General features: G+C 33.1%; 1 protein-coding gene and 1 long non-coding RNA gene across 4 annotated transcripts; one reads left to right on the top strand and one right to left on the bottom strand.

Annotated features, from left to right (window-relative positions):
- The first annotated feature begins 1,596 nt into the window (after nt 1–1,596).
- On the top strand, nt 1,597–3,132 carry LOC108552453 (uncharacterized). 3 transcript variants are annotated; one of them, XR_001890556.1, is made up of 5 exons: nt 1,597–1,858; nt 1,941–2,350; nt 2,468–2,601; nt 2,687–2,817; nt 2,916–3,132. It is a non-coding gene; the product is annotated as an uncharacterized LOC108552453 (long non-coding RNA). The 3 variants fall into 3 exon arrangements; XR_001890555.1 differs by having other exon boundaries at nt 2,906–3,132; XR_001890554.1 differs by having other exon boundaries at nt 2,687–3,132.
- A 3,383-nt stretch (nt 3,133–6,515) lies between these two features.
- LOC108552441 (A disintegrin and metalloproteinase with thrombospondin motifs 3) lies at nt 6,516–23,946 on the bottom strand. The gene is made up of 16 exons (XM_017906986.1): nt 23,814–23,946; nt 21,426–22,157; nt 20,031–20,285; nt 19,806–19,930; nt 19,248–19,340; nt 18,642–18,877; nt 17,717–17,869; nt 17,531–17,644; nt 16,562–16,694; nt 16,167–16,336; nt 15,606–15,909; nt 11,780–11,912; nt 10,043–10,308; nt 7,975–8,240; nt 6,596–6,851; nt 6,516–6,524 (listed from the first exon to the last, which is right to left on the bottom strand). The coding sequence occupies exons 2-16, from the start codon at nt 21,973–21,975 to the stop codon at nt 6,516–6,518; spliced, it is 3,063 nt and encodes a 1,020-aa protein (XP_017762475.1). The 5' UTR covers nt 21,976–22,157; nt 23,814–23,946.
- Between the last annotated feature and the right edge of the window lie 319 nt (nt 23,947–24,265).

Below are 24,265 nucleotides of genomic sequence, written 5' to 3'. Positions count from 1 at the left end.
TTCGATTTTCGCCTTTTTTCTTCTAAATACAGTGCCGGAAGTGGAAGGGCGTTGCAGGTCATGCTGCGTCGTTATCTCTCGTGGCTTAGATTTTCTAAACTTCGATTTTTGGTTGAGTTTCTTCCCTATCACTAAATAGAAGAAACTGTTTGTATACAGTGCCGTAAGTGGACCCGTGTGACAGGTCGTGGTACGACGTTATCTCTCGTGGCTTAGTTCTTTGAAACACCGTTTTTGAATTTTGATTTTTGATCATCACTCGATAGAACGGGCCATTCTGTAATAGAATCAGTGGCTTTTATTCGATTTTCGCCGTTTTTTTTCTAAATACAGTGCCGGAAGTGGACCCGTGTGACAGGTCGTGGTGCGACGTTATCTCTCGTGGCTTAGTTCTTTGGAACATCGTTTTTGAATTTTGATTTTTCATCATCACTCGATAGAACGGGCTCTTCTGTAATAGAGTAAGTTGTTTTTATTCGATTTTCGCCTTTTTTCTTCTAAATACAGTGCCGGAAGTGGAAGGGCGTTGCAGGTCATGCTGCGTCGTTATCTCTCGTGGCTTAGATTTTCTAAACTTCGATTTTTGGTTGAGTTTCTTCCCTATCACTAAATAGAAGAAACTGTTTGTTAATTTGTTGACCCATTATTTTCCAGAAGTGCGTAAAAGATTGCTTTAAAACATGGGAGCCATTGTTGTGTCCGTTGAGGTGTGCGTGCATCATGTAAAAGATTTTGTGTTTGTTTTAACATAACCTTCAGTCGCAAATAAATAGTGTAAGATATGAGCCATTCCTTTTGTATATTTTATTAATGACAGCAAAGCCTGGATCTATAAGTAATATATTCTGTTGAAATATATAGGCACATGCAGTAGGAGAAAAATGTGGTAAGAATAATTTTTTATAGCAAGGAAGGATTGTCGCAGCAATATAATGGTATAAGTTACCGTATGTTTTGGATTCTAGGCCTACTTGCCATATGACATGCAGGACGGATATATTTGGTGGTGAAATAAGGATTGAGAAATTAAGATGGGTTTGTCAGATGGAGAGATATGGAGATTACATTCAGATTGAAAGGTATGTTGTGTTCCTGATCTGAGTAAATATTGATATCAGTGATGAAAGGCAATGACCAACACTAATCTGTTAAGTTTCAGAATGATGAAGTTTATCTATATACAGAAAATGGATTAGTTCAATTGAAAACATTAAGAAGAAGAAATGCATATTATATGGATCACAAAACATAAACGAGGACGCATATGGATTAACAAAGAAAAGTGTGTAGCATCGATGACTAATTGTAAGTCATGCAAATTCATTGAAAATATCATTGAGAAAATGGAAAACGAGTAATTAGTAAAAGTTATGAAAAGTAAAGATAAATTCAATATAGAGTTTTAATATTGCAGTTGGGCAAAAATCTGGAGAAATATCTACAGAAACTTGGAAACAATAAAAGCAGCAGTATTAATGGGTATGTGGTACATGGACTTGATTGGGCCAATAGAACCAATGTCAAAAGGAGGTAAAAGGTACGTCTTGACTGCCTATGATTATTCGAGTGACTATTGTTTTGCATGTACAGGAAAAGGATCAGACAGCTGAGGAAATAAAAAGATTGGCAGCATTAAAAGAAAATCCATCTGTCAAGAAGTTAAAAAGTACTCATATGCTCAGGCAATGGAGGTGAGTTTGTGGAACAATACTTCCAGGTTTGGTTACATCGAAAGGAAATAAAATATGATTTGATTCCATCCAAGATACCACAGTACAATGGAGTTGCTGAGAGGAAGAACAAATTCAACATAGAGATGACAAGGGAACTTATGATGGATTAAGAATTTAGACTTTGGGTGAGTAATATAAGGAGGAACATGTGTGGAATGTACATATCTGAGCAAAAGAATAAATCAACTGGTTATGTAATGCCAACAGAACGTAGGCCACGTATTTGAATGCGTAGAACAAAATTCGAGAAGGAAATTGGAAGTGTCAATGGATGAAAGGGTCAAGATGGATATCAATTTTAGAAATTTATAGTGATCTTCATGCTGTAATCTCAAAGTTTATATGAACGTTCAATGAAAGAACCAAGAAATATAGAAAAGTACAAACACGATTGGTTAACAAACAATGTGTAGGTACAAAATCTGATAGTTTCAACCAGAGAGGAGATCTTATTAATTGAGGTACCAACATGTACATCAAGTCATGAAATATGGGTAAAATTCAACAATATCTATGATAAGGATAATAACAGAAAAGATATTCCGTTACAAAGGAATTTTTCATGTATAAATATAAATTTGAACGTGATATTATAATACACATTGCGTGTCAGTCCGGTAAGTTTTCAAATTACATGCATTGTTCAGTAAGATAGAAAAAAGAATGCTTACAACTAAAATCTTATGTATGTTTTTTGAACGTGTATTTGCAAATGCCTTGTAATTGTATTGCAGAAATAAGAAAAGGGAATAGATAATCTCAAAACTGAATTGACTGCAAAGGAAGCAAGGGGAAAAGCAGGTCTGCAGCCTTCAAACCTCAAGAGAAGAGGTGTTTCAAGTACAATTCCATTAGACATCTTGCATATGTATGTTGGAAAAACAACAATGGTAACAAAGAAATTAAACGTTACAGCTGTGGCAGATTAGAATAAAAATCAGTAAAATTTCTAGGATTAAGAGGAAAAGACGAGGTTTAAGACGTATACTCTCCACGTGGGACATGTAAGAAGTCCAATTATTTGGAAAAAATCATTCTGATATATGTGTTGGCCTATGGAACTGGAGACATGGAACAGAAATAGGTATGTGATGATAGTCTTAGATTTTACTAATTTTGTGAGGATTTCTGTTATGGAATCAAATACTGATGCATGACAAAAATTGTATAAGTATGTTACAGCAGTAGGAGCAAAGTGGAATAACATACAGATTTAGATGCGATAATGGAAGCAGGAGGGGTTACCAGTCGAAAATTCAAGAATTGGTGAAGACAGATAGTAATTATACTAGATTATACGACACTGTATACACCTCAACTGAATGGAAAGACTTAATCGAACATTACTGAATAAAACACGAGCATTCCTGTAGGACTGAAATGGAAAGGAAATTGTGGATGGAGGCTGTATGTTTTGAAACTTATCTACAGAGTAAAAGTTCTGTAATAGCAATGAATACAACAACATATGGAAAGTGAGTAGGGGCAGGATCTGACATATGAGTTACACGTTTTTTGAGAAACTAATGTTCTTCGACATCTAAGAGTAATAGAGCAATTTTGTTTGCAGATTCGTTTCAAGGAAAGTAAACTCCGCAAGAAGTACGCAATGACTATTACAGATTAAGATTTGTATTGACAATATAATTGAATAAATGATACAGCATAATCTTTGTACTAGGAGTTTTGTTCATTTCAATACTAGAATTACTAAAGTGGTCTCATGCATAAAATATTGCAAATTTATAGTTGTTCTATCAAAAGTTACTATTGATTTCATTCAGATAGGAAGGTAATTGTATATATTTATTTCTTTTATGCATTTGACCCCTTTGGTAACTCTGGATAAATTAATTCCTTTTTTAATTAATTATTTTGTAATAATTATTCTTCTGATACCGAAGGCATTGATCGTTTGACAATAATTATTATCCTTTATACAATCAATTCATAAATTCCATGCACACGTTATAAAAGAATATCCTTGGGCATCTTCTCATACATTTTTGTTCACATTGTACTTCTAGTTTTGTCCAATATTTAATATTTCCTCAAAAGATCATGGTTGTTGGTACGAAATCACGTACACCTTCAATTAATTATGAATAACAAATTAATTAGCATCAAATTATTCTCGGAAATGACAAAAGAATGTTGCCTATAGTTTCAGCTTTGCGATGCAACTATAAAAATTCATGAATTAATTACTGAAACGTAAGATTTGTTAATTTTCCACTGCCGAATTAATTTGTTAGGATAATAACCGATTCAAATTCAAGCGCCTTCGATCAGCGCCATCTATGATTTGGGCTCAAAAATCACGAAAGTGATAGGAATATAGAATAGGCGAGGAGGTCGTCGCAGAGCTTGTCACGTGACAGGCAAGGATAGAGTGGGGATAGAAAAGGATAGAAGGGCTCCGACAGAGAAAAGTTAATAAATTACTCAATTTCTGTAATTAATTTATGAACTTTTATAATTTCATTGCAAAGCTGGAACTTCGGGCAACATTCCTATATAACCTTTGTAAAGACTTTAACTCTAAATTGTATGTTATTAATTATCGTTTGATGGCGTCTATGATTTCGTAACGACGACCATCGCGACCTTCCGTGAAAATATTTAATACTAAACAAAACTAGAATCAAAATGTGATCAAAAGTTATATGAGAAGATTCGCAAGAATATTATTTTTATAATGAGTGCATAAAGTTTCATAAATTAATTGCGTAAAGGATAGTAATTAATGAAATACCAATGGCGTCTTCGATAATAATTCAAACATTCGGTAGAATAATAATTAATAATTAATTAAATAGGAACAAATTTATATCAAAAGTTATATTGGAAAGTTCGCCAAGGCTGCGCCTTTACGATGAAATTATAAAAGTTCATAAATTAATCGCAGAAATGGAGTTATTAATTAATTTTCTAATTAGAATTCAAATAACAACGGTCAGCGCCACCTATCATTTTTATCTGGGAGCTTGTGCTCCGTTAGTTTCAGCACAATATCATAGGTGGCGCTGACTGTTGCTTTTTGAATTTTTATTAGACAATTTATTAAGTACTCAATTCCTGCAATTAATTTATGTACTTTTATAATTGCATCGTAAAGGCAGATGCTTCAGGATCTTTCACATGTTACTTTCGGTATAAATTTGTCCCTAATTAATTAATTATTAATTATTATTCTACCGAGTGATGAAATTGTTGTGGAAGACGCCATTGGTTTTTCATTAATTACTATCTTTTATTCAATTAATTTATGAACTGGAAGAACTCATAATGAAGGGAATATCCTTGGGCATCTTCTCATGTAACTTTTGTTCACATTTTATTTCTAGATTTATGCATTATTTGATATTTTCTCGAAACATTATCCCGGCCAATGTTACGAAATCATGAACGCCATAAAATAATTATTAAAAGCAAGCTAATTAGCAACAAATTGTTATCGAATTTTACATAGGAATATTGTCAATTGTTCCAGCTTTCCGACGCAATTATGAAAGTTCGTAGATTAATTACAGAAATTTGGTGATTTGTGATTCTTCCCTGCCGTGTACATTCTATCTTTTTCTAACCTCGTGCTGTCCTTGTCTATCACGTGACCAGGTGTAGACGACCTCCTTGCTTATTCTATATTCCTATTACTTTTCTGGTCATCTGGTCCAAAATCATAGATGGCGCTGATCGAAGGCGCTTGAATTTGAATCGGTTATTATCCCAATAAATTAATTCGGCAGTGGAAAATGATCAAATACTGAGTTTCAGTAATTAGCTCATAAACTTTTAGAATTGCATTGCAAAGCTGAAACTATAGACGACATTCTTATGGCATTTTCGAGTATAATTTGATGCATATTGCTTTGTTATTAATAAGTATCTAATGGCGTACGTAATTTCGTAACATCGACCGTGATAACTCTTTATGAAAATATTAAGCAATGGATAAAACTAGAAGTATAATATGTGTAAAAATGATATTAGAAAATACCCAAGGATATTGCTTTTATAATATGTGAGTATTTTTTCGATTTACTCGAATTGAGAACTGTTCTGACAATTTTGTTCTTTTGTTTCTTCATCAGACAAGGTTACAGAATACGATGCTGTGTAGAAAATTCATGTCAGATAATGAACGTTTCGTAAAAACGCAAAAGTAATGCTTAGAAAGTACGTTTGGCGGCTGATTTTTATACTTTGATTAGCATTTGTGGTTATTCAAGGGCACAAATAATTATAATTTTGGACATTTATATACTCGAAATTCTCTTCCTTAACTTGCAAGACAAGAATAATCTTACTCACGTTCTTACTTTTTATGTAATATTTTATTTTATTCAAAAATCGTGTCTTTCTATAAAAACTCACATTTTTCTGGAACTGAGGATGACAGAGCAATTTCTTTTACAGATTCCTTTTCTGAAAAGGGTGTTCTATAAGAACTATCCCGCGAATATGCGATTAATATTCGGGTTGAACAGTGTTATTCTTAACTATGCAGGACGGATCACGCAAATGTTACAGGCCATAACTGCGTTATTAATGCATCTATAAAAAATTCCCAAAGGTGAAAAATAATTGCTTCGAACAAAATTATATTCCATATCGAAAATTGATTTTAGGTTCTGAATTAACAGATAAACTTGTATTTGCAAAATAACGTTTTATTAAAAAGGGGATGAAAACTTGATTCTAGATCCTTTGTCAATTACCTGTTCACAGATTTATGCATGTACGTAAAAAATTATATTTTACCGTGAGAAAAAATTGAATTTAATTCCTCTGTTGATTGAGAATTCGTTATAATATGGTCCATCTATTCCGAAAGTCGAAATTATTATATATTTGCTTACCGAGGACCAGTCTGTGAAGATCCAACGTCCAGGACAGGGCACTCTATTGCATTCTCTGGTATTCGTTGGCATATGGCTAATTTGACATATCGTTGGCTGCACCATCTTTCGATATACCTCCAACTCGTTATTCCTCGTCACCTCTGTCCCACTGAACCCCGAATGAACACAGTACAGCTGTCGTAATTGCATACCAAATCTTCCACATGTGGTTGAACACGCTTCCCACGGACCTGGTAGCCATTTGAAAGTACAACTGTAATCAATCAGAAAATATCCTACTCGTCATGTTTGTTACTTACCTCCACTAACAATTTCAAATTTCGTAATTACGAAATATCTGTTCAAAATTGCGAAAATTTTTCATCAAATGTAAATTTCATGATTAAACGTATTAACGAATTTTCTAATTTAAATATTTATAATTGAACCAGTTATGGTGCCAAATTATAATATCGCGATATCTAAATTTTAAACTTGAAAAATCTTGAAAGATATTGCAGAAAGGATGTCTTTTTAAACCTTGCAAAATAATCGGGATTAATATATTCCTCAATTATGAAGAACAATTGACTGTACAATGATTGAACATTTAATTATCCAAATTCCTCACATTTTGTTTTAATATATGGAATATAAATCTCCCTTTTTATCAATCTGCTATCACCAGTAATAAATCATCTGCTGATCGATTTTGCCATAAATTATGAAGAGCCTTCCTCACAAGACGAGTTTCGAAACACCGATATATCAAACTTCAATATACACATTTCGTTACTGTGATAATCCAAAAAATGATAAATCGTATATTTTCCATAGTGAGGTGGTAAAAGTCTCGGAAAAGCTTGCAAACACTTCAACTTTGGGTTTTACCAAAGCTCGAGTGCGATAATTGTGAAATTTATCAGCACTAATTCTTGAAAGTTCGATTTCTTTTAATTTAATTTGATTTTTAACACCATATCAACGTCAAGATTATTAATGACATACCAATTTGAGTCTTTCGCTTATATCTTCTTGATTCGAGTTTCTTTTAGGCAAACAAGTGCGTTTGCTCTGTATTTTGTGCATGTATATTTTATTTATCAATTAGTGTTAGTAAATCTTGACACGAGCTGAAATACTTAGGCAAAAATCCAAAAATTGAAATGTATGTACACTATTTTACAAGCTCTCGATGGTAATAAAAGTAAATCGAATTCGCCAACAACACCTAAGATTTACCAATTTTCGGGCTTTCATACACATTTATATCCACGATGTAAGAAATAACACATACGTATAGTGCTATATATAATGACATATATATATTCAAATACAAAATTCATTGCTTTTCTCTGTTCCAAAAATATGAGAGGTGGCTGGAAGAGCTTCAGTACCTGAAGACGTTGCATTTCTTTATCTCCTGACTGGGTTTCGTTGTCAGGGGGCATTTTCTTCGCGACACTATCCTTCCGGTTTGCTCGTCCTTGCAGACTATCATCTTCTGACGCGTTCCACCACCGCAGCTGGCCGAACAAAAGCTCCAACCGCCGAACAGCCACATGTATCTATCCTTGACATTCCTTTCATCGCGATTTAGGAAATATTTCAAGGAAACCGTGGTTGAGATTCCACGCTCTATTGTGTTTTCTGATACCACGAGCTGTGGAAGGTAAGATCGCCGACATTAAAGCGCAAGAGTCGTTGCACGATTAAGGGCGGAATAATCGTGTATCGTAAATTGACTTGCAGTGAAGTATTGCGACGAGCATTCGGATAACAGAGAAATTGGAAATCTGGGGAATTCTTTCGCGGCATGGACACCTTCAATTTCTGAATTTTTAATTCCGAATTAACGCGAAAAATTAATGTTATGATGATATTGCACATTCATTGCAATTAAACAGATTTATTTAAAGAATTTATTAATCTACCATGTTATATTTTATTAAATTATATGATATAGTAAATTTCTATGATAAATTATGTTATATTATATATTAAATTATAATTATATCTAATTCTATTGTATTTCAATATAGGAAATTAGTGAACTTTGGTTTGCTGTAGATAATGGTATAATTATCAGTTATAATCTTCTTAATACTGATTTATATTTTGGTAAATAAGTTATATCAAAAAATAGAATTTAAATACTTCTAGTGCAATTTTTTAATGTAAAGAAAGATTATTTAATTTATTACTTAGTTATATTTGATAATTTCTAATTGCTGCTAATTTCGAAATGGTATTGATACTTTTATTGCCATAATTCTGCTTTTATCTACCGTAAGTATTCGAATAAGGAATAATTATAGAATTAAATGTAGAGGTATATACTAATATCTCAGAAAGGATTGAACATTACTACGCAATAGAGAGCATTAGAATAATTTAATATAATTTAATTTTAATATTTATTTTAATTTAAATTTAAATTTAATATAACATAATTTTAATTCCAAGTTTATTTAATATTTGATAACATCCTTTCAGAAAAACCGATCTCCTTTGCAATATTCTCGTTAAAGGAAAACAGGAAATAATAATAGGTGAGAAATTCTTTGTACAAGTTATAAGCACTTTCATTATACAATTTTCTCCTCAAAGCTATTCGCACCTTTAATAAAGTTAATTACGTATTCTGTTTTCAGTGGAATATTTCCTTATATAATAACAGCATAATAGAACAATATTAAAAAATTTAAACATTTCTTTCAACAAGTACCAATATACTGCCTAATTTCGAAAATTAAATGTCGTCTTACGAGATTGATATATATATTTATATGTAGCATTGGAGTCAGTACGGCCCTGAAAGAATGTCAAGAGTGTTTGGGCTTAGAACAAAAGTGACCATATACAAGGGGATTTACTGCAAAGAATGTTTATGATAGAGTTGAGCGAAAGTTTAGGGATGCATCCAGAGTGGTTGCGTGAGAAAGGGCATGATTAGGAAAGAAATCCCGGGTATGAAAGAGGACAGAATGAATGATTTAAATAAGGGTGCAAGGGCGTGGGCGAGTCAGTTTTTAAGAGTTTTTAAGTCAGTCTTTTTGCAGTCTGTTCTCAGTGTAAGAGTTGTCAGTCTAAAGACAGTGTGTCAAAATCTAGAGTCAATTAGAGTTTTAAGAAAGATTAGAAAAGCGGGTGCATAGCGAATCTCTCTTGTTTCAGAGGCAGTCGCCTTCATTCGATTTATAAGCTTATTTTATTCTGTTAAGAAGCGAACAATACTGTATTAAGTCAATCCACCCAAATACCGATCCTAGATATATCAACCAAAAATAAAGAAAAGGAAAAATAGGAGAGAGAGAAAAATAATCGCGCGTTGTCCTTTAGATCGTAGTAGATTTAATGTTAAATTACAAAAAAAAAAGAAAGAAAAGGAAGGAGGGAGAGAGAGAAAGATAGTCTTTTCAATAAACATATATTGCTGATAAATATCGGAGGTCTATTTCTTACCAAAATCACGACATCTTCGAAGGTAGTTCCATCTGCTTCTATGGAGTACGTGTTATTATTCCGTGTTTGAACGCGAAAAGCAGCACCTTGAACGATCGTTAAATCTCGCTTACGAGAAGCTAAATTATCTTGCACGTTGCGTCTTCGTCTCCCGTCTCCTATCACGATCGTCAAATTATCTAAATGGAAAACCGGAGATGCGGTTATCGTGATGTTCATGAACAAATTGTGTGCCTCTCGCGGTATTATGGCAACGCGTGTCACTTCTGTAAAAAGAATAATATTATCTAAAATAATTATAGAATATTATCGTATAGAATATAATATAGAATAGCGTTATAGAAATTAATTAACTATTTATGGAATAATATAGAAATTTAGTAATGCGTGTCACTTCTGAAAGAAGAATGATGTTATGGAAATTAATTTTGAAAATGAAATATTCATAAATGAAATAGATGACTAATTAAATTTTATCTGCACCGTGTAATTGATAATATAATTTTAAGCTGGAACGTGTGAAAATTGTTTACTTAAGGTAGGTAGAACTTGTTTCGTGTTGTTTTGTCTTGTTAAGAGGATTGGAAATATTTTGAAAAATATGGTGAAGGATAGAAATTATTTGAAATTATTTTTTTATCGATGTACGTTTGAAAAACAATTTAGACGAATATCATTTCTCATACAGTTTTTATTTTCGTGGACTGAAATAAATCGTGTTTCATTATTTTAGGGAAAAATAATAAAAATATGTTGTTTATGAGTTTTGATATACCAATTTTTCCATTTTTTTATTTAAGTATGTTTTTCGCATGAAAAAGATCATGCTTGTAACGTGATTCTTATTCAATTTCTTCACGGAATAAAAGATATTGTGTTTATAAAAATTAATATTCTAAATGTCGGATTCCTCTTTAAAATAAAATAATAATATTTATAAAGATAATAATTAACAGTGCAATTAATTACCAAGAAATTGTTATAACTTATACATAACTCAATATTATCTTCACCTTATTATTTGATCTTTAATGCGATTCGAGAATCATTTTATTCGAGTGTTATGGTAATTTTCACCCTGTTATTCGAAGCACTATCGAGGTACTTACTTCAAATAACATGTTATTCGAGAAATATCTGTATCTCTGAGATAAATTTATTTATTTTGAAATCTATTTTGAATTCTACAAGCTACAAGATGCTGCAATAAAATATTTTTAAAAATATTGTTTTCCATTATTTACAAAAATATTGTGCTTTGTATAAATTAACTATAAAACGATTTTTTCCCTCTAAACGATTTTCATTCTTTCGTGACACACATTTCAAAATGTGTATACTATCGTGCGCAATTGCGTAAGTAAAATAAATAAAACAAAAATAAAACAACCTTCGGTGCATGCGGAAAAAATATCGTAAGTACGATAATGAAAATTTCAGCAAACACTTGGAGCCACTTTGGTCTACTCTGTGGTTTCGCGATCATCGAAAGTTTCAGCGACTTTGACGCTCCCTCGTCTCAGCCCTCTATCTCGCGAAATCGAAGAAAAATGAAGACGCGGAGTTTCATTCCTCCAAGCGGATGGAGCTAGCAACTAATCACTCGGCTCTCGCTATTTCTCCCCCTTTAAACTAATTAGGGACGTACCGTCCCTCTTCGCTGGCACGACTATCCGACTTTGATGGAAACTTCATCGCCACTTCTAATAACTCAATTCGTACGGTGACTGGACTGACCTCGTCGTAGCTTCCGTTGAAACTTGCTGATGACATTCTCGCAGCTCGAATTATCACCGTCGCACACCCCGCACGCGTCGAACGCTTTCTTCGACCCCAACACCTCGTCGCATCCCATCCGATGGCACTCACCCTGATAATCAAATTTCGTCTATTAGAATAAGTAATCGCGGTTTCCAGGGTGAAGTTTCATGTATCGAGATGCGGTTTCAAGAGTGATACCTCGGGGAATATCGCGAGGGATTGTACATTTGTTGCTAGGTTTCACGTCAGGGTGTATGGTGTCTCTGCGAGAGGTGGTAAGAAATTTTGTTTACGTTGTGAGTGGAATTTTATTCGGGCGTTTTATCGTGGAAGTGTTCTTTTTCCTTTGTTTCGTGATAGGTTTGTATAGCAGGCGTGAAACTGGTTCTGAGCAAAATGTGTCTTTACCTCTTGTTACATTTTGTTGGATTCTATATTGGTATTTTTAATGTGGTTCTGTTGGGAATTGAATTGAATTGGGAGTTGTTTTAAAGTGGAAATGTATTAGTTCTTCATTTCGTGCTTAATTAATTTAACGTTATTGATATGAAATTATTTATGTAGAAAATATGTGCCCATACCGTGTATCGAATTTGACATAAGTGTCTCATAAATGGACAAATTGTTGAGGAAATTCTTTTTCATGGTATTGCAGCTTGTCATGGATTAGAAATTTGGAATTTAATTTGTTATCTGAGACAAGGCTATTAATTCGAACATTTCGAGGAACTACACGATTCTCGACGCTGAAGAATTCTCAGAGCCGGATTTATCCGAGTGCCAACCTGAAAAACGTTTAAACGTTTTCAACGAAGACACTAAAAACAAAGTCTAACGATGCTCGAGGGTGCGAGGGAAACTAGGAATGCATGAAACTGCACACATGCCTGCCCTTTTCCTCGAAAATGGCTATTGGCTATCGGAACGAAAACTTTTTCTCGCATCGACACTCGACTTTGCTAAATTTGGTGAATTATAGAAATGTGTATATTTGTTCCTGGAAGTAGGTACAGGAAGTAGGTACTAAAATAGGTAAAATAAGAGAACGTGATACATTACGTTGGAAACAAAAGATTAAAAAGATTGAAAAGTCAATCGGAGAAATAGTATCCTTTTCCCAATATATCATATATAATTTTTGTCATAACATTATATATATAAATCTATTTAATTTTAAAATGCGATATATGAATAAATTGCATATAAATATATATAAATTTGAATATATTTTTAAAATTTATTAAAAGCAACAGTGGAATAATTGATAAAAGCAGTAATTAATAAGGAATAATTAATAATAGAGCAGTGGATAAATGAAACGAATACTTTTATTTTTATTGTAATGAAATTTAATATCGCATAAATTGTCTTAAGTAATTATTTGTTAAATCTGCATCGCGTAAAATATTTGATAAATCGTATCTGCTGCAACAAATTGTCGTGAACCAAGAGTAAAGTGACAAGGGATGATTTTACGGAAATCTGTTTTATAATATTAATATCTCCAGAATAAACGCAACATGGTTAAATTTTAAATTATGGAGCTTATTTAATATTCTGTGACATTATTTATAACAATGAAACATAATATCCTTTATAGAATATTATTTGAATATTTTAATAAATAATTGAAAACCTTTTTCGGAAAAAATTATTTATTATCGAATTATTTTAATAAATAGTTAAAAACTTCCTGTGTAAATATTTCCTATATTTAATAATTATTATAGCACCGAGTTGATACATTTGACATATGTAAAATACATTTTAATTGTAAATGTTCTACTAGGTTTTAAGTATAAATATTAATGTCAATACTGAGAAACAGTAAATATCAATGTTCGATTTCGACGCAAGGTTTCCAGCAAACCGTGCTGTAACGACACACGTCTGATTCGTGATGCATTCGGTGATCTGTATGTTTGAACACGTTGAAGCATATGGGGATTTACATAATTGGAATACCGAGTATGCTGATGCTGATCCTCACTCCACAAAAGCATACTTCATGTCTATGTACTACAAATATTTCCGAAGCTCTAGCCTTCCCTATTGGAACATGTACTTTGCTCCTTGAAAAAATTTATTTGTTTCTAAACCAGCTATTTCCCTCGCGAATAAATTACTTCGTATTTTTATCTGTAGGTTCGACAGCGCTGGATTATTTTAAAGTTTACTTTTTTCTTCAAATTCGTCGAAGGTCTGAAAATTATCTAGAGTCGAATATCAAATTTATAATATTTAAAAATTATTGATAGCTATTGGAAAATGTGACTTTTCAATACGAAAGATTTTCATTTTTCCAGTAAAATTTAGTAGATAATTTATATGTAAAATTCTTTAAGAAAGGAGTTATCAAAAAATATTTTTTCGTGTCAGTTCAAAAATGCGTTTTCAATCGAGGAATAATTATATTTTTTACTGACAAGTATGAGTGTGATCTTGATTGTGATAAAAAATAGTACAAAGTATAATATTTAAAATTTTATATTGAAAACATATTTTTCTTGTCTGTCGAATTAAATTATAAGAAATAGAATTTTTATTTTGTCCTAAGGATATAATAATATAAGGATATAATAACAAATTGTTCTCGAAATTCCTTGAAACGTAAAATTTATGTTCGAAATTGCGTGGTCTACGTCCAGCACGGTCGTCTGTCCGTCAAAGTCGGATAAACCATATGCCCTGTGCTATCAGAGGTAATTCATAGGTCAGTTAATCCACATGTCTATTCGTAGCCATATGTGTTTCACGTAACGAACACACGTTTAATACTTTATTCGAACAAAATTATTTTACATTATTTGCTATTAATCAAACAATTAATTGAAATCAATAAATTGACACAATAAATAGTAATAACATATTTACGACTGTGTTTGTCTTGTATATCATATGTGATGTACACATATTTTGAAATTATTATATATTATATATATTATATATTAAAAATGTATAATATACAAAATGTATGAAAAATAAATTTTAATGTACACGTTTTAAGCACGTTATAGGTAATGTACACATATTTTTGCATTTGTATTTTGTACAAATTTTTCAGTTATTCAATATAATGTGTTGAAATATAAAATTAGAATTTTGGGAAGTGGATGGTTTTTGGATTTGCAAATTTCTAATAGGTTGTATTCAATGATCCAAAATGATATGTTGAAATTGTAATTAATTCTTATAAAAGATAGAGGTTAATTAATTAAAAATTAATTCTAAGTAAAGCAAATTAAATAGAAGTATAAATTCTTCAAATTATGAACCTAATTATACGACATAATAAGAAATTTCAAATGTTTGGAGTATCAAATATTTTTCCACTTTGCAAATTTAATGAAACGCTGTTTTTAATGAGCCAGTATACTACAGTGGAACATATAATTAATTCTCGAAATGCGGGTGGGTAAGCAAATGGTTAATTAAGTATTCGAATTCTAAATAAGAGTATCATATGTTCCTGCAGATTGCAAATTTAATTGAAACTCTTTTAACGAAGCAATGCATTTTCTAAAAAGAAGAGTAAAATGCAAATAATTAATTAAAATATTCGAATCCCAAATAAAATATGATTTAATAAAGAATTCGAATTTCAAAATATTCCATGCATTTCTCTAGATTTTAAACCCAATAAGACTCTCGACGGAAGTCGTCGAATTTCGGGAAATATCAAGAAATATCAAAACATATCAAACGTTTCGTTCGTGTCGCAAAGTTCACACCGTCCTTTAACAAGTAATAAATATATAAAATGTTTCCAACTTTCAATGTCGTCTCCTACATTCCGCGTTACCTGTATACATATATCCGTGGATCCATAGGAGCAAGGTGTGCCATCGATCAAATGCTTCTTGGTGTAAAATATCTCGCCTGTCTCTTTGTTTCTGCAGACCAATCGACATTTCAAGTTCTCCTGGTCGGACACATACGGTAACCAAGTCACGTCTCTACTGGATTGAACTCTTTCGCGATACAAAATATTGGCGTGTTTCGCACACTGTTGAGCCCTGAGATCGATGGAGGTTAAACACTTGGGTAGATCGCATAGCCTGCAGTCGTCGCTGGGACCTGAACAATATTTTCCACCGTAGGCGGGCCTTGGAACGAAAAATGTACGTTGAAAAGTTGAAAATCAAATATTTATACGGGTGACGTCATTCTCTAGATGTATTTGGAAATAGTGCGTTTCAATTTCTGTCATATTCCTTACACGTTTCATTTTATTAAAATGAAAAATTTGGTAAAATAATTATTTTCGGCCAAAAAACATTTTTATATAAGAAAAAGTTTAAGGTGTGAGTTCCTTAAAAAATTTTAATTATAGGTATTACTGTTAAATAATTTGAATACTAACACAGGTTTGTTACACCTTCGACTTCGACACTGTACACCAACACCGCAAGTCCTCGAACACTTCTCCCAGATACTCCACACACTCCACCCTCCATCTCTAGGTTTATTCAGTATTATACCAAAATCGAAGTTTCGTCTGTTCGTCGATTGACATCGACCCTTTGTACACCACTGAAAAAATTATTCATAGCGCAGCTCACTATTGCTGATATATTTAAAAAAAGGAAAGGAAAGAAAGTAGCGAAATCGTGAAAGCTACTGTGATCAATTTGAAAACAAAATTTTAATCACAGTATAAGTTCCTAAGTTTAATTATGAGTTTCTAGTTTAATTAATTACTGTCATGAATATTTGTTTCGTTTTTAGTATACCGCGAATATGAAGTCTGAAATTTACCTTTGAAATACCGCATAGTGTGCCCTCCAAAGGTGGTCCCTTTTTGGTTTTGCATGTTTGAGAAACATTGCTGTTACCACACCATAAACGAGAGCACGGTTCCATGACATCGAAAGTTTTACAATGTTCGTAACTAAATTTAAAATCCAACTACTGAGTTACGAATGCATAGTTCATAAATTAATGCCTACGCATTGGAGTACAATTAGTGCATTTCATGTATTTCATTTATGATAAAATAGATTATACTGAAAACTCATAGAACCGTTGCAATTCTATTATCAATGCAATCGTTGAATTGTTCATAAATGTAAAATAGAATTATATAGTTCTTAAATAATTGATTGTACATATACTGAAATACTAATAGTATATTTTACGGACATAAAATTGAGATTATTTAAACAAATTTTTACGTCAATAAACACAAGTTGGAGATCAGAAATCGTAATTAACCAGTAAGAATTAACCAATAATACTACAACTATTAAAATTATTAAAATCATAAAAATCTCCCAAAAAAACATCCCCATATAAATAAAAATATAAAGGGTAAATAAATATATAAACATTTATATATTAAAATAATAAAATAAATTTAAGTAAATAAAAATTACCAAGATTGTAAAAATGACCGAACTTCTTACAATTTCTAATATTACTAAATTACTAAATTAACAAATTATTAAATTTTCTGAGTTCCTAAAAATAAAAATTTCCAAATAACAATATTAGCAATAATGAAATGCAATATCCATAAAATCAACAAATACTAAACCGCTGAATACTTAGTCCACATTTCATCAAATCTGAATATTCACTAGACCTCGCATAAATTTCCTCTACCTCTACTACAGAATCTCCCAAAATATCTCATATCCATTACAGAAAAGCGTCCATATTCTCAATCCGACACTCAAAGCGCATTACCCTTCAATAAACTAAATATAAATGAAGAAGAAAACCCACCCCTCGCCGAATTCCATGCGACACTGCTCGTCCATCGTGAACGTGTCGCGTGCGGTGGCTTTCAGTTGCGTGAAGCTCTCGTGCCTCGGCTTGTTCAACAAACAAGACCACCGTCTGCAAATACCTATTTTAGGAGTATGTAATTCTAAAAAAAGGCGTTGCCAGGAGTAAAACGGGCATCCTCACCTCACTCTACGATGGAACTCCTTCTTGGAGCATGCGGACCAATAAAAGTGATGAAACGTCGCGGCCACCATGGGAGCCATCACGCTACCGCGGGATCCCTCTTCCTTGCAAGCATTTCCGGTCGTCTCGTCCCCGTCGTGAGTCAGGCCTAGACTACGGGAGAACACGTTTGGGTGTTGTTCGCCAGCAAAAGAAACAATTTTTAGGAAATTTCGAGCAACCTCGAAGGACCTTAGCGTATGTACGCACGTGTGATTTATGATGGAATAAGTGGCTCAAGAGCGGGCCGGAAGATGCTCGTTAAGGGGTAATCAAAATATTATTTGCCTAAAAATAAACTGGATAAAGCGAAATATCGCGAATGCTGCTCGCCTATGCTACTCTACATCATTCTTTCGTTTGAAATTCGTGGCGCTATCTTATTTTTCTTTTCATTATTATTACTGTTGTTTTATATTCATGGTGTTCGTGTTGTAAATAAGAAATATGATCGTGATTGTGGTTTACATCGAGCTATTTTACTATTGAGTTAAATTTTGGTTCATTTGGTTCACGGAGGTGCGATTTTAGGTTTATTTATTTTCTTTTATTGAACAGATTTTAATTAATTAATCAACTACAATAAGTAACGAATAGTTATAAGGAATACATAAAATTCTATGAAACTAATTTATGCAATAGTGAATTACATTACATATTCACTCGAAATGCTCACTATTTCAAAAATTAGATAAAGAAGATATTTTCATTTCTAAAAGTTTCATATGTTATGGCAATAATAGAGTATTTACTAAAAAAAAAAAAAAATTAACGAGCATAATAGTAATATAGCGAGGAAAAGGTCTTTCCGGATAAACGCCTGACACTAAGAGGAATTTATGTTACAGCAGAGTCTAAAAAATATTACAACATGTACGACACTCACATGTGCGCGACTTCGTGCGCTATAATGAAAGCACTGGTCAAGCCCTCGTCGCGATTTAAGGCACATGATCTCGCAGGATCGCATACACCTGATACAGGTGCGTATCCTGAAGGTCCCCCTATATCCAAACGCGTCAGCCATACAGCAACATCGTGATTTACGTCCGACGAGGACAACATTTTCCTGTTCCATCTGTTCACGTTTTCGAGGGATCGTCTGGCGTCGCCACGACGAACCTGAGATTCATTTGATACTTTGTATACATCGTGAGTCGTGAATCCTCACTTCTTCGAGATTTACGAACACTTGAATTTTGTCAAAATTCAATGTATAATGTATAAAATAATTTTTTATTTTTCATTTTAGATATTTCTCTCTTTCTTAAATCGTTAAAAATGTGCAGCTGCTTTTGATAAAGTTAAGTTGCAATGTATTTAATGTAATTATTATATTTATTAAGTTCAGTAAATGCAACCCTTTCACAAATAAGCGTTTCGAAGCAGCCTTAAGACGATTTTACATCCAACTCACTAGAGCCACCACGATTCGTATCTACAATACTCATGTATAGTTGAAATATAGATAAGTAAATTTTAAATTGCTTACCATTCCGTCCCTTTTTTCCGCATATAAGATCATTCGTACGATCACTAGATTCATGTTTGACTTGAGTGATGGATCCATATAGATTGCGCTTACCTAGAATTGAAGAATATGTTCAGAGATAACTATGTCAAGAAATAATAAATATTGTGATACAAGAAATAGTAATAACTAATACAATAAGATTTTTAAACCTGACTTGTTATTATACGAAGAATGAATATAAATTCATTTGTATAATATTATAATTAATATCGCGCATATGCCAAATGAGCTAACTTCACAAAACGAAAAATAGAAATTTATTTTAAATATAAGGAATTTGAAAATATTCTTAGATTTTAATATCCTTATCACATAAATAATTTCTAGAAATTTTAAGTGAATTTCTTGAAATGATTGAGAAATAGAATCTTATAGAAATATAATAGAATATTAACAATTAAATGCTTTGGCACGAAAATTAAAAAATATGTTTAAATGAAGTTAACGACTTGAGCCTATAAACGGATAAATTATCGTTAGATGATTTATTTGTTATTAATTTTTAATATTGCTTACGATGTTTAAGAGAGCCAAAATATATTGTTGTACTCGACTGCCATGGAAATCTATCACTGAATAGTCAGCAGCTATTCCAAGCTCCAGCCACCTTGGCGGTGATTCTTTACCTCCTGGCCTTTTTCCTAGAAATATACTAATCGATTTATTTCTAGTCAAATCGAAATAAAAACATTAATTATAGAACGCATATAGGAGTGTCATTTGAAAATATTTTTAGCTTACTTGGTACTTTGTTTCTCTGCCATTTGGGACCAGAAAAATATCCAATTTCCTCAGAATTCACGTCAATTGATAATTCTTCCACGACAGTATCGTTATACTCCGTAGACAAGTCGTCTTTTTCATCGTACAGAATCAGTTTCTCTGCTTCTGGATATTCCACGTCAAAGACGTCACCAGAGAGATTGTAAAATTCTTGAACGTGGTGGTTTACCGAGTCACGTTTCCGTCGTTTCGACCTTTTACGTTTTCTCTTAACTTCCAACTTTTTCAATTTCTCTGTAACCGAACCATTCATTTTTTTTACTGTATATATTTTAATGTTGTACTTTGTAACTTTCACTCTTTTAACCAAATTTTGCATATCCTTTGCTTTCGTTATAACTATATTCCATGGGGATAAATTATATTATCAACATTTTCAATGTTTTACAATATTAAGTTAATAGTATTTTACATCTTATATTCTCGTTTCAGGTATTTAAATATTTTTTACTTGATATTTTTTTATTTTAATTTGAAAATATTTTCATTATATTTGCAACAATTTCAACGTTTCGAGTAAATTTTAAATCCTTATTTGAAATATTTAAACATTTCATATTTTACGTCGTTTAATTCCAACATAAAATATTTCATATTAATATATTTTCAATATTATAACTGAATTTTAAATACCCGTTTCAGATATTTGAACATTTTGTATATAGTATCCCTTGATTTCGACATAACAATATCCCACTGCTTCCGACGATCAGAAATTTAATTAAGGGAACAAATAATTAGTTTATGAACTGAAAGTTGTGTGGCACGAATTTTCCGAGTATATGCAACTTGAGCTATGCAGGCACATAAAGTTGTGACCGCGCAAGGTACAACTAATCCTATTCCATTCAATTTTCCAGGTTTTAAACGATTTATGAAACCAGAATTCGTTTCACTAGTTGAATACAATTTTTCGTAAAATTCAGTATTTTTACGCGTAATAATGGTTCATCGATAGCATGCCTAGAAATGGACTTTTGTCTACGTGAAAATAATTTCAACTAATTTTCACAACTTTTTCTTATGACAAGAAATAAATAAAAAAATAAAAATTAGCTACTTATACTTACATATTATTATAATTGAATATAATGTATAAAAATAAATCTTTTAAGAATAAATAACATTCCTAACTTTAGAAAATTAATTTATATAACACTATTATAGTTATCCCAGAAATCACGATACATATTTTGCCCCCCTTGATGCGCTGCCCCCCCCCCCACCCAAAAATCCTGAAGATACTACAAAATACATCACAAATGTATTAGCACACAAATTCGAAAATGAAAATATACGGCTACAGCTCTATCTAGCAAAAATTAACAGCTATTACATTAATAAACGTCTGACCTGCAGGATTTTCCGGGCTTAGGGACACGATATTCGGCTCCTCTCTGTTCGACCACCACCTGGCATGTTTCAATTGGAACATCACGTGTTGGCCATCCGTTAGTGGCTGAACGAAAAACGAGCCCTGATCCGTCAGCATCAGAGCGTACACTTCCTCTCTGCAGATCGTAACCACGACCAAGGAATTTGCATCACCTTCCAAGCTGCCCTGTCTCAGGTCACAGTTCATCTTCCCGTCGTACCTTTCTTTCCTCGTTTTGCCGGATTGCACCCAGTTCACGTTGAAATTCGACGACAGGACCAGTCGATCGTTCGCGATGGTTCTCAGAGTCCAGTTGCTGATCTCGAGGAATATAGACTCCTGGTCGTGGAAAGTTTCGCGCTCCTGGGCAGATCTTCTGTCCCTCGCGTTCTCATTCGAGATCACTCTGGGGTGAACGATCTCGTACTCCTGCAGGTTTTGCAGGAAATCGCTCATCCTAGACTTGGTCGCAATCGTGCCGAGCAACCATGTGGTGAGGAGAAAACTGGGAAGTTTCGATTGCGTCATGACTCGAGCTTCGACAAAATTTCAATGGGACTTTCTGGTTGCTCGAAACTCCAAGAACATGCTTGTCGGCTGGCTGATGCAGTTGTCGCGGTGGAGACTCAAGGATGAGATTTCATTTCGTTGTTTGGGATTTGGCTGCGTGTCACTTCGTAGAGGACTGAGGACTCTTGAAACATCGGTACCTATTTGTTGGAAGGATTTTAAAGTATTGTTGGTTACTTATAGTTGTCATGGAGGATTAAAACTGGAGAAGATATGAATTTTGGTCTCGTGATTTCAGAAGATTTTGAAATATCATTTCTGTGGCGGTTCTGTCTCAGTCTACCATTTTAAATATTTTTTTAATTATTTATACTACGACTATTTTACGAATGAATTATTTTGGAATATTTCTAATTATCTCTTTAATTTTATAGATTTTTACAGATTTTTTAAAATATTTTCAATTACAATTATTGAATTATTTTTATGATTCAGAAATATTTTGGAATTTCATGAAATCAATTTAATATTCGCTGTTCTTTGTGCAAAGAGTGAAGGAAATATTACTTCGTTATTTATACATTGTATAGGAGACGAGGTATTTTCACTAAAACTCATTTCTATTCACTTTTATTCCTCATTCCAAAATTACGTTTCCAAAATTAATATTTTCTTTGGTCTCCATATTTTTAATTATTATTCTTCTTATATGTTTATTCTCTTTTTCTCTAAATATTCCAGATACAGGATATTATTGAACACCATAAACGCGGTTCAGTTTTAAATAATTATAAAATAGATTCTAGATTAAGTCCATTGTAAACTCCTTCCAAAAGTGTTACTCGATGGATTGACCAGCCTGCGCGACGCATCGCATACACATAATAACCCTATGTTCAAGCACCCTCGACGATTAGTCTTCGACCGATTTGAGTCATTGTCAATCTCGTCATGACTGATGCGAGATCGAAGGTTGTTTCGTCGAACAAATGGCATTTCCGGGTCAAGGTGAGAGTCTGTTGGTCCTGATCGTCCTGTTTATCATCACGAACATGACCAGGGTATGGGTCCTACAGCGCGGACACGCATAAGGCTTCGTCCGGGACTTTCGATTTGTTCCCGGAAATGATTGCCTCGGCCACGTTACCTTCGATCTCGTGTCAATCGTGGCGAGGTTGGCAGTGATTCGAATCGGTCAAGGACCGAACTGCGAGGGTGCTAGAGCATGGGGTTATCTTGTGTACGGGGTGCGTGGCGCAGGTTGAGTAATCGCGAACCCATTTGTCCAATCGCGTCGCCACTTTTGTTTATCCTTTGTTCGTATTTCCAATATCCATTTTTAGGTCAATTGGCTTGGGAAATAATTCGGATCGAGGAAGAGTGTCGTTAGGATAGTAGAGGGTTAGAGTTTAGTAGACCGAATCGAATTCCCTTTTAAAAAACACGAAATTTTAATGAAGTGTACGATAGCTTCGTTTTCCTCAATTCGCTCTAAGTTAGACTAGCTTGTCTTTGATACAGAGAGTGTCAGTAGGATAAAGATTATAGGACCCTTATGGTTAGATTGTCAGTGTATAGTCTGACAATTGGTATAGTTTTCCAGAGATGACGTTTTGTGAAATTATGCCAAGCTTAAGACATTTGCAATGTATTTTATTTAAGTTGGAATAAGCCACGATATTTATATCTTTAATGCTCTTTTTGACTTCTGCAACGATATCATTTGTATAATACACGAAGTTGAATATTAAAAATGAATTCCAAAATAATATTCGAAGTAAAACTATGGCAGAACCGATATAGAACCGATCTTTCGTAAAAACCTTATACATAATAAACGATGTTTTATAGATAACCTTTACATAACAATTATTGTCAGTTATTTCTGGAACTGTGTCGATCCCTTCTTCTTTGCCTGTTGAAACCCCAACAGAGGATCGACGTAAAAATTACGATATTCTTGAAATCGAACATCTTGGGTGCTTGTTATCGAAGTTTATGTACACGTAGCAACGAATCACTGGCATAGTTACGGTTTCCTTTATAACGGAATACGCCTGACACGATCCAATGTTCACTGGTTACATCGACACTCGATTTCTTCAAATAAATCACCACGGTTTGTTACATGAATTAAGCGTCGCTATATTAATCGTCGCACTGTGACACGTTACAAGGCACAGAACAATTGCACGGGAAAGAATATTCGTCACTTTCTAGTATCGATTTCGTTCGCTGTTAGTTTCGCAAAGCTAATTCACAGAACTCGAATGCTTTCCACGCGTTCGACAAACTCGTCGACAGTAAC

This window comes from Eufriesea mexicana, unplaced genomic scaffold (genome assembly GCF_001483705.2).
Source record: "Eufriesea mexicana isolate 0111107269 unplaced genomic scaffold, ASM148370v2 scaffold6825, whole genome shotgun sequence".
NCBI lineage: Eukaryota > Metazoa > Arthropoda > Insecta > Hymenoptera > Apidae > Eufriesea > Eufriesea mexicana.
Note: the sequence above shows the minus strand (reverse complement) of the source record. Positions and strands in the feature narration are given on the sequence as shown.

Bases quoted from the DNA above. Each gene is read 5' to 3' on its own strand.
- LOC108552441 (XM_017906986.1), bottom strand. From the start codon at position 21,975: ATGACGCAATCGAAACTTCCCAGTTTTCTCCTCACCACATGGTTGCTC. The intron at 19,931-20,030 runs GTAAGCTAAAAA...GTATATTTCTAG, and splicing joins GCAGAGAAACAAAGTACCAA to GAAAAAGGCCAGGAGGTAAA. The intron at 19,341-19,805 runs GTAAGCAATATT...CTTCAATTCTAG, and splicing joins TTTTGGCTCTCTTAAACATC to GTAAGCGCAATCTATATGGA.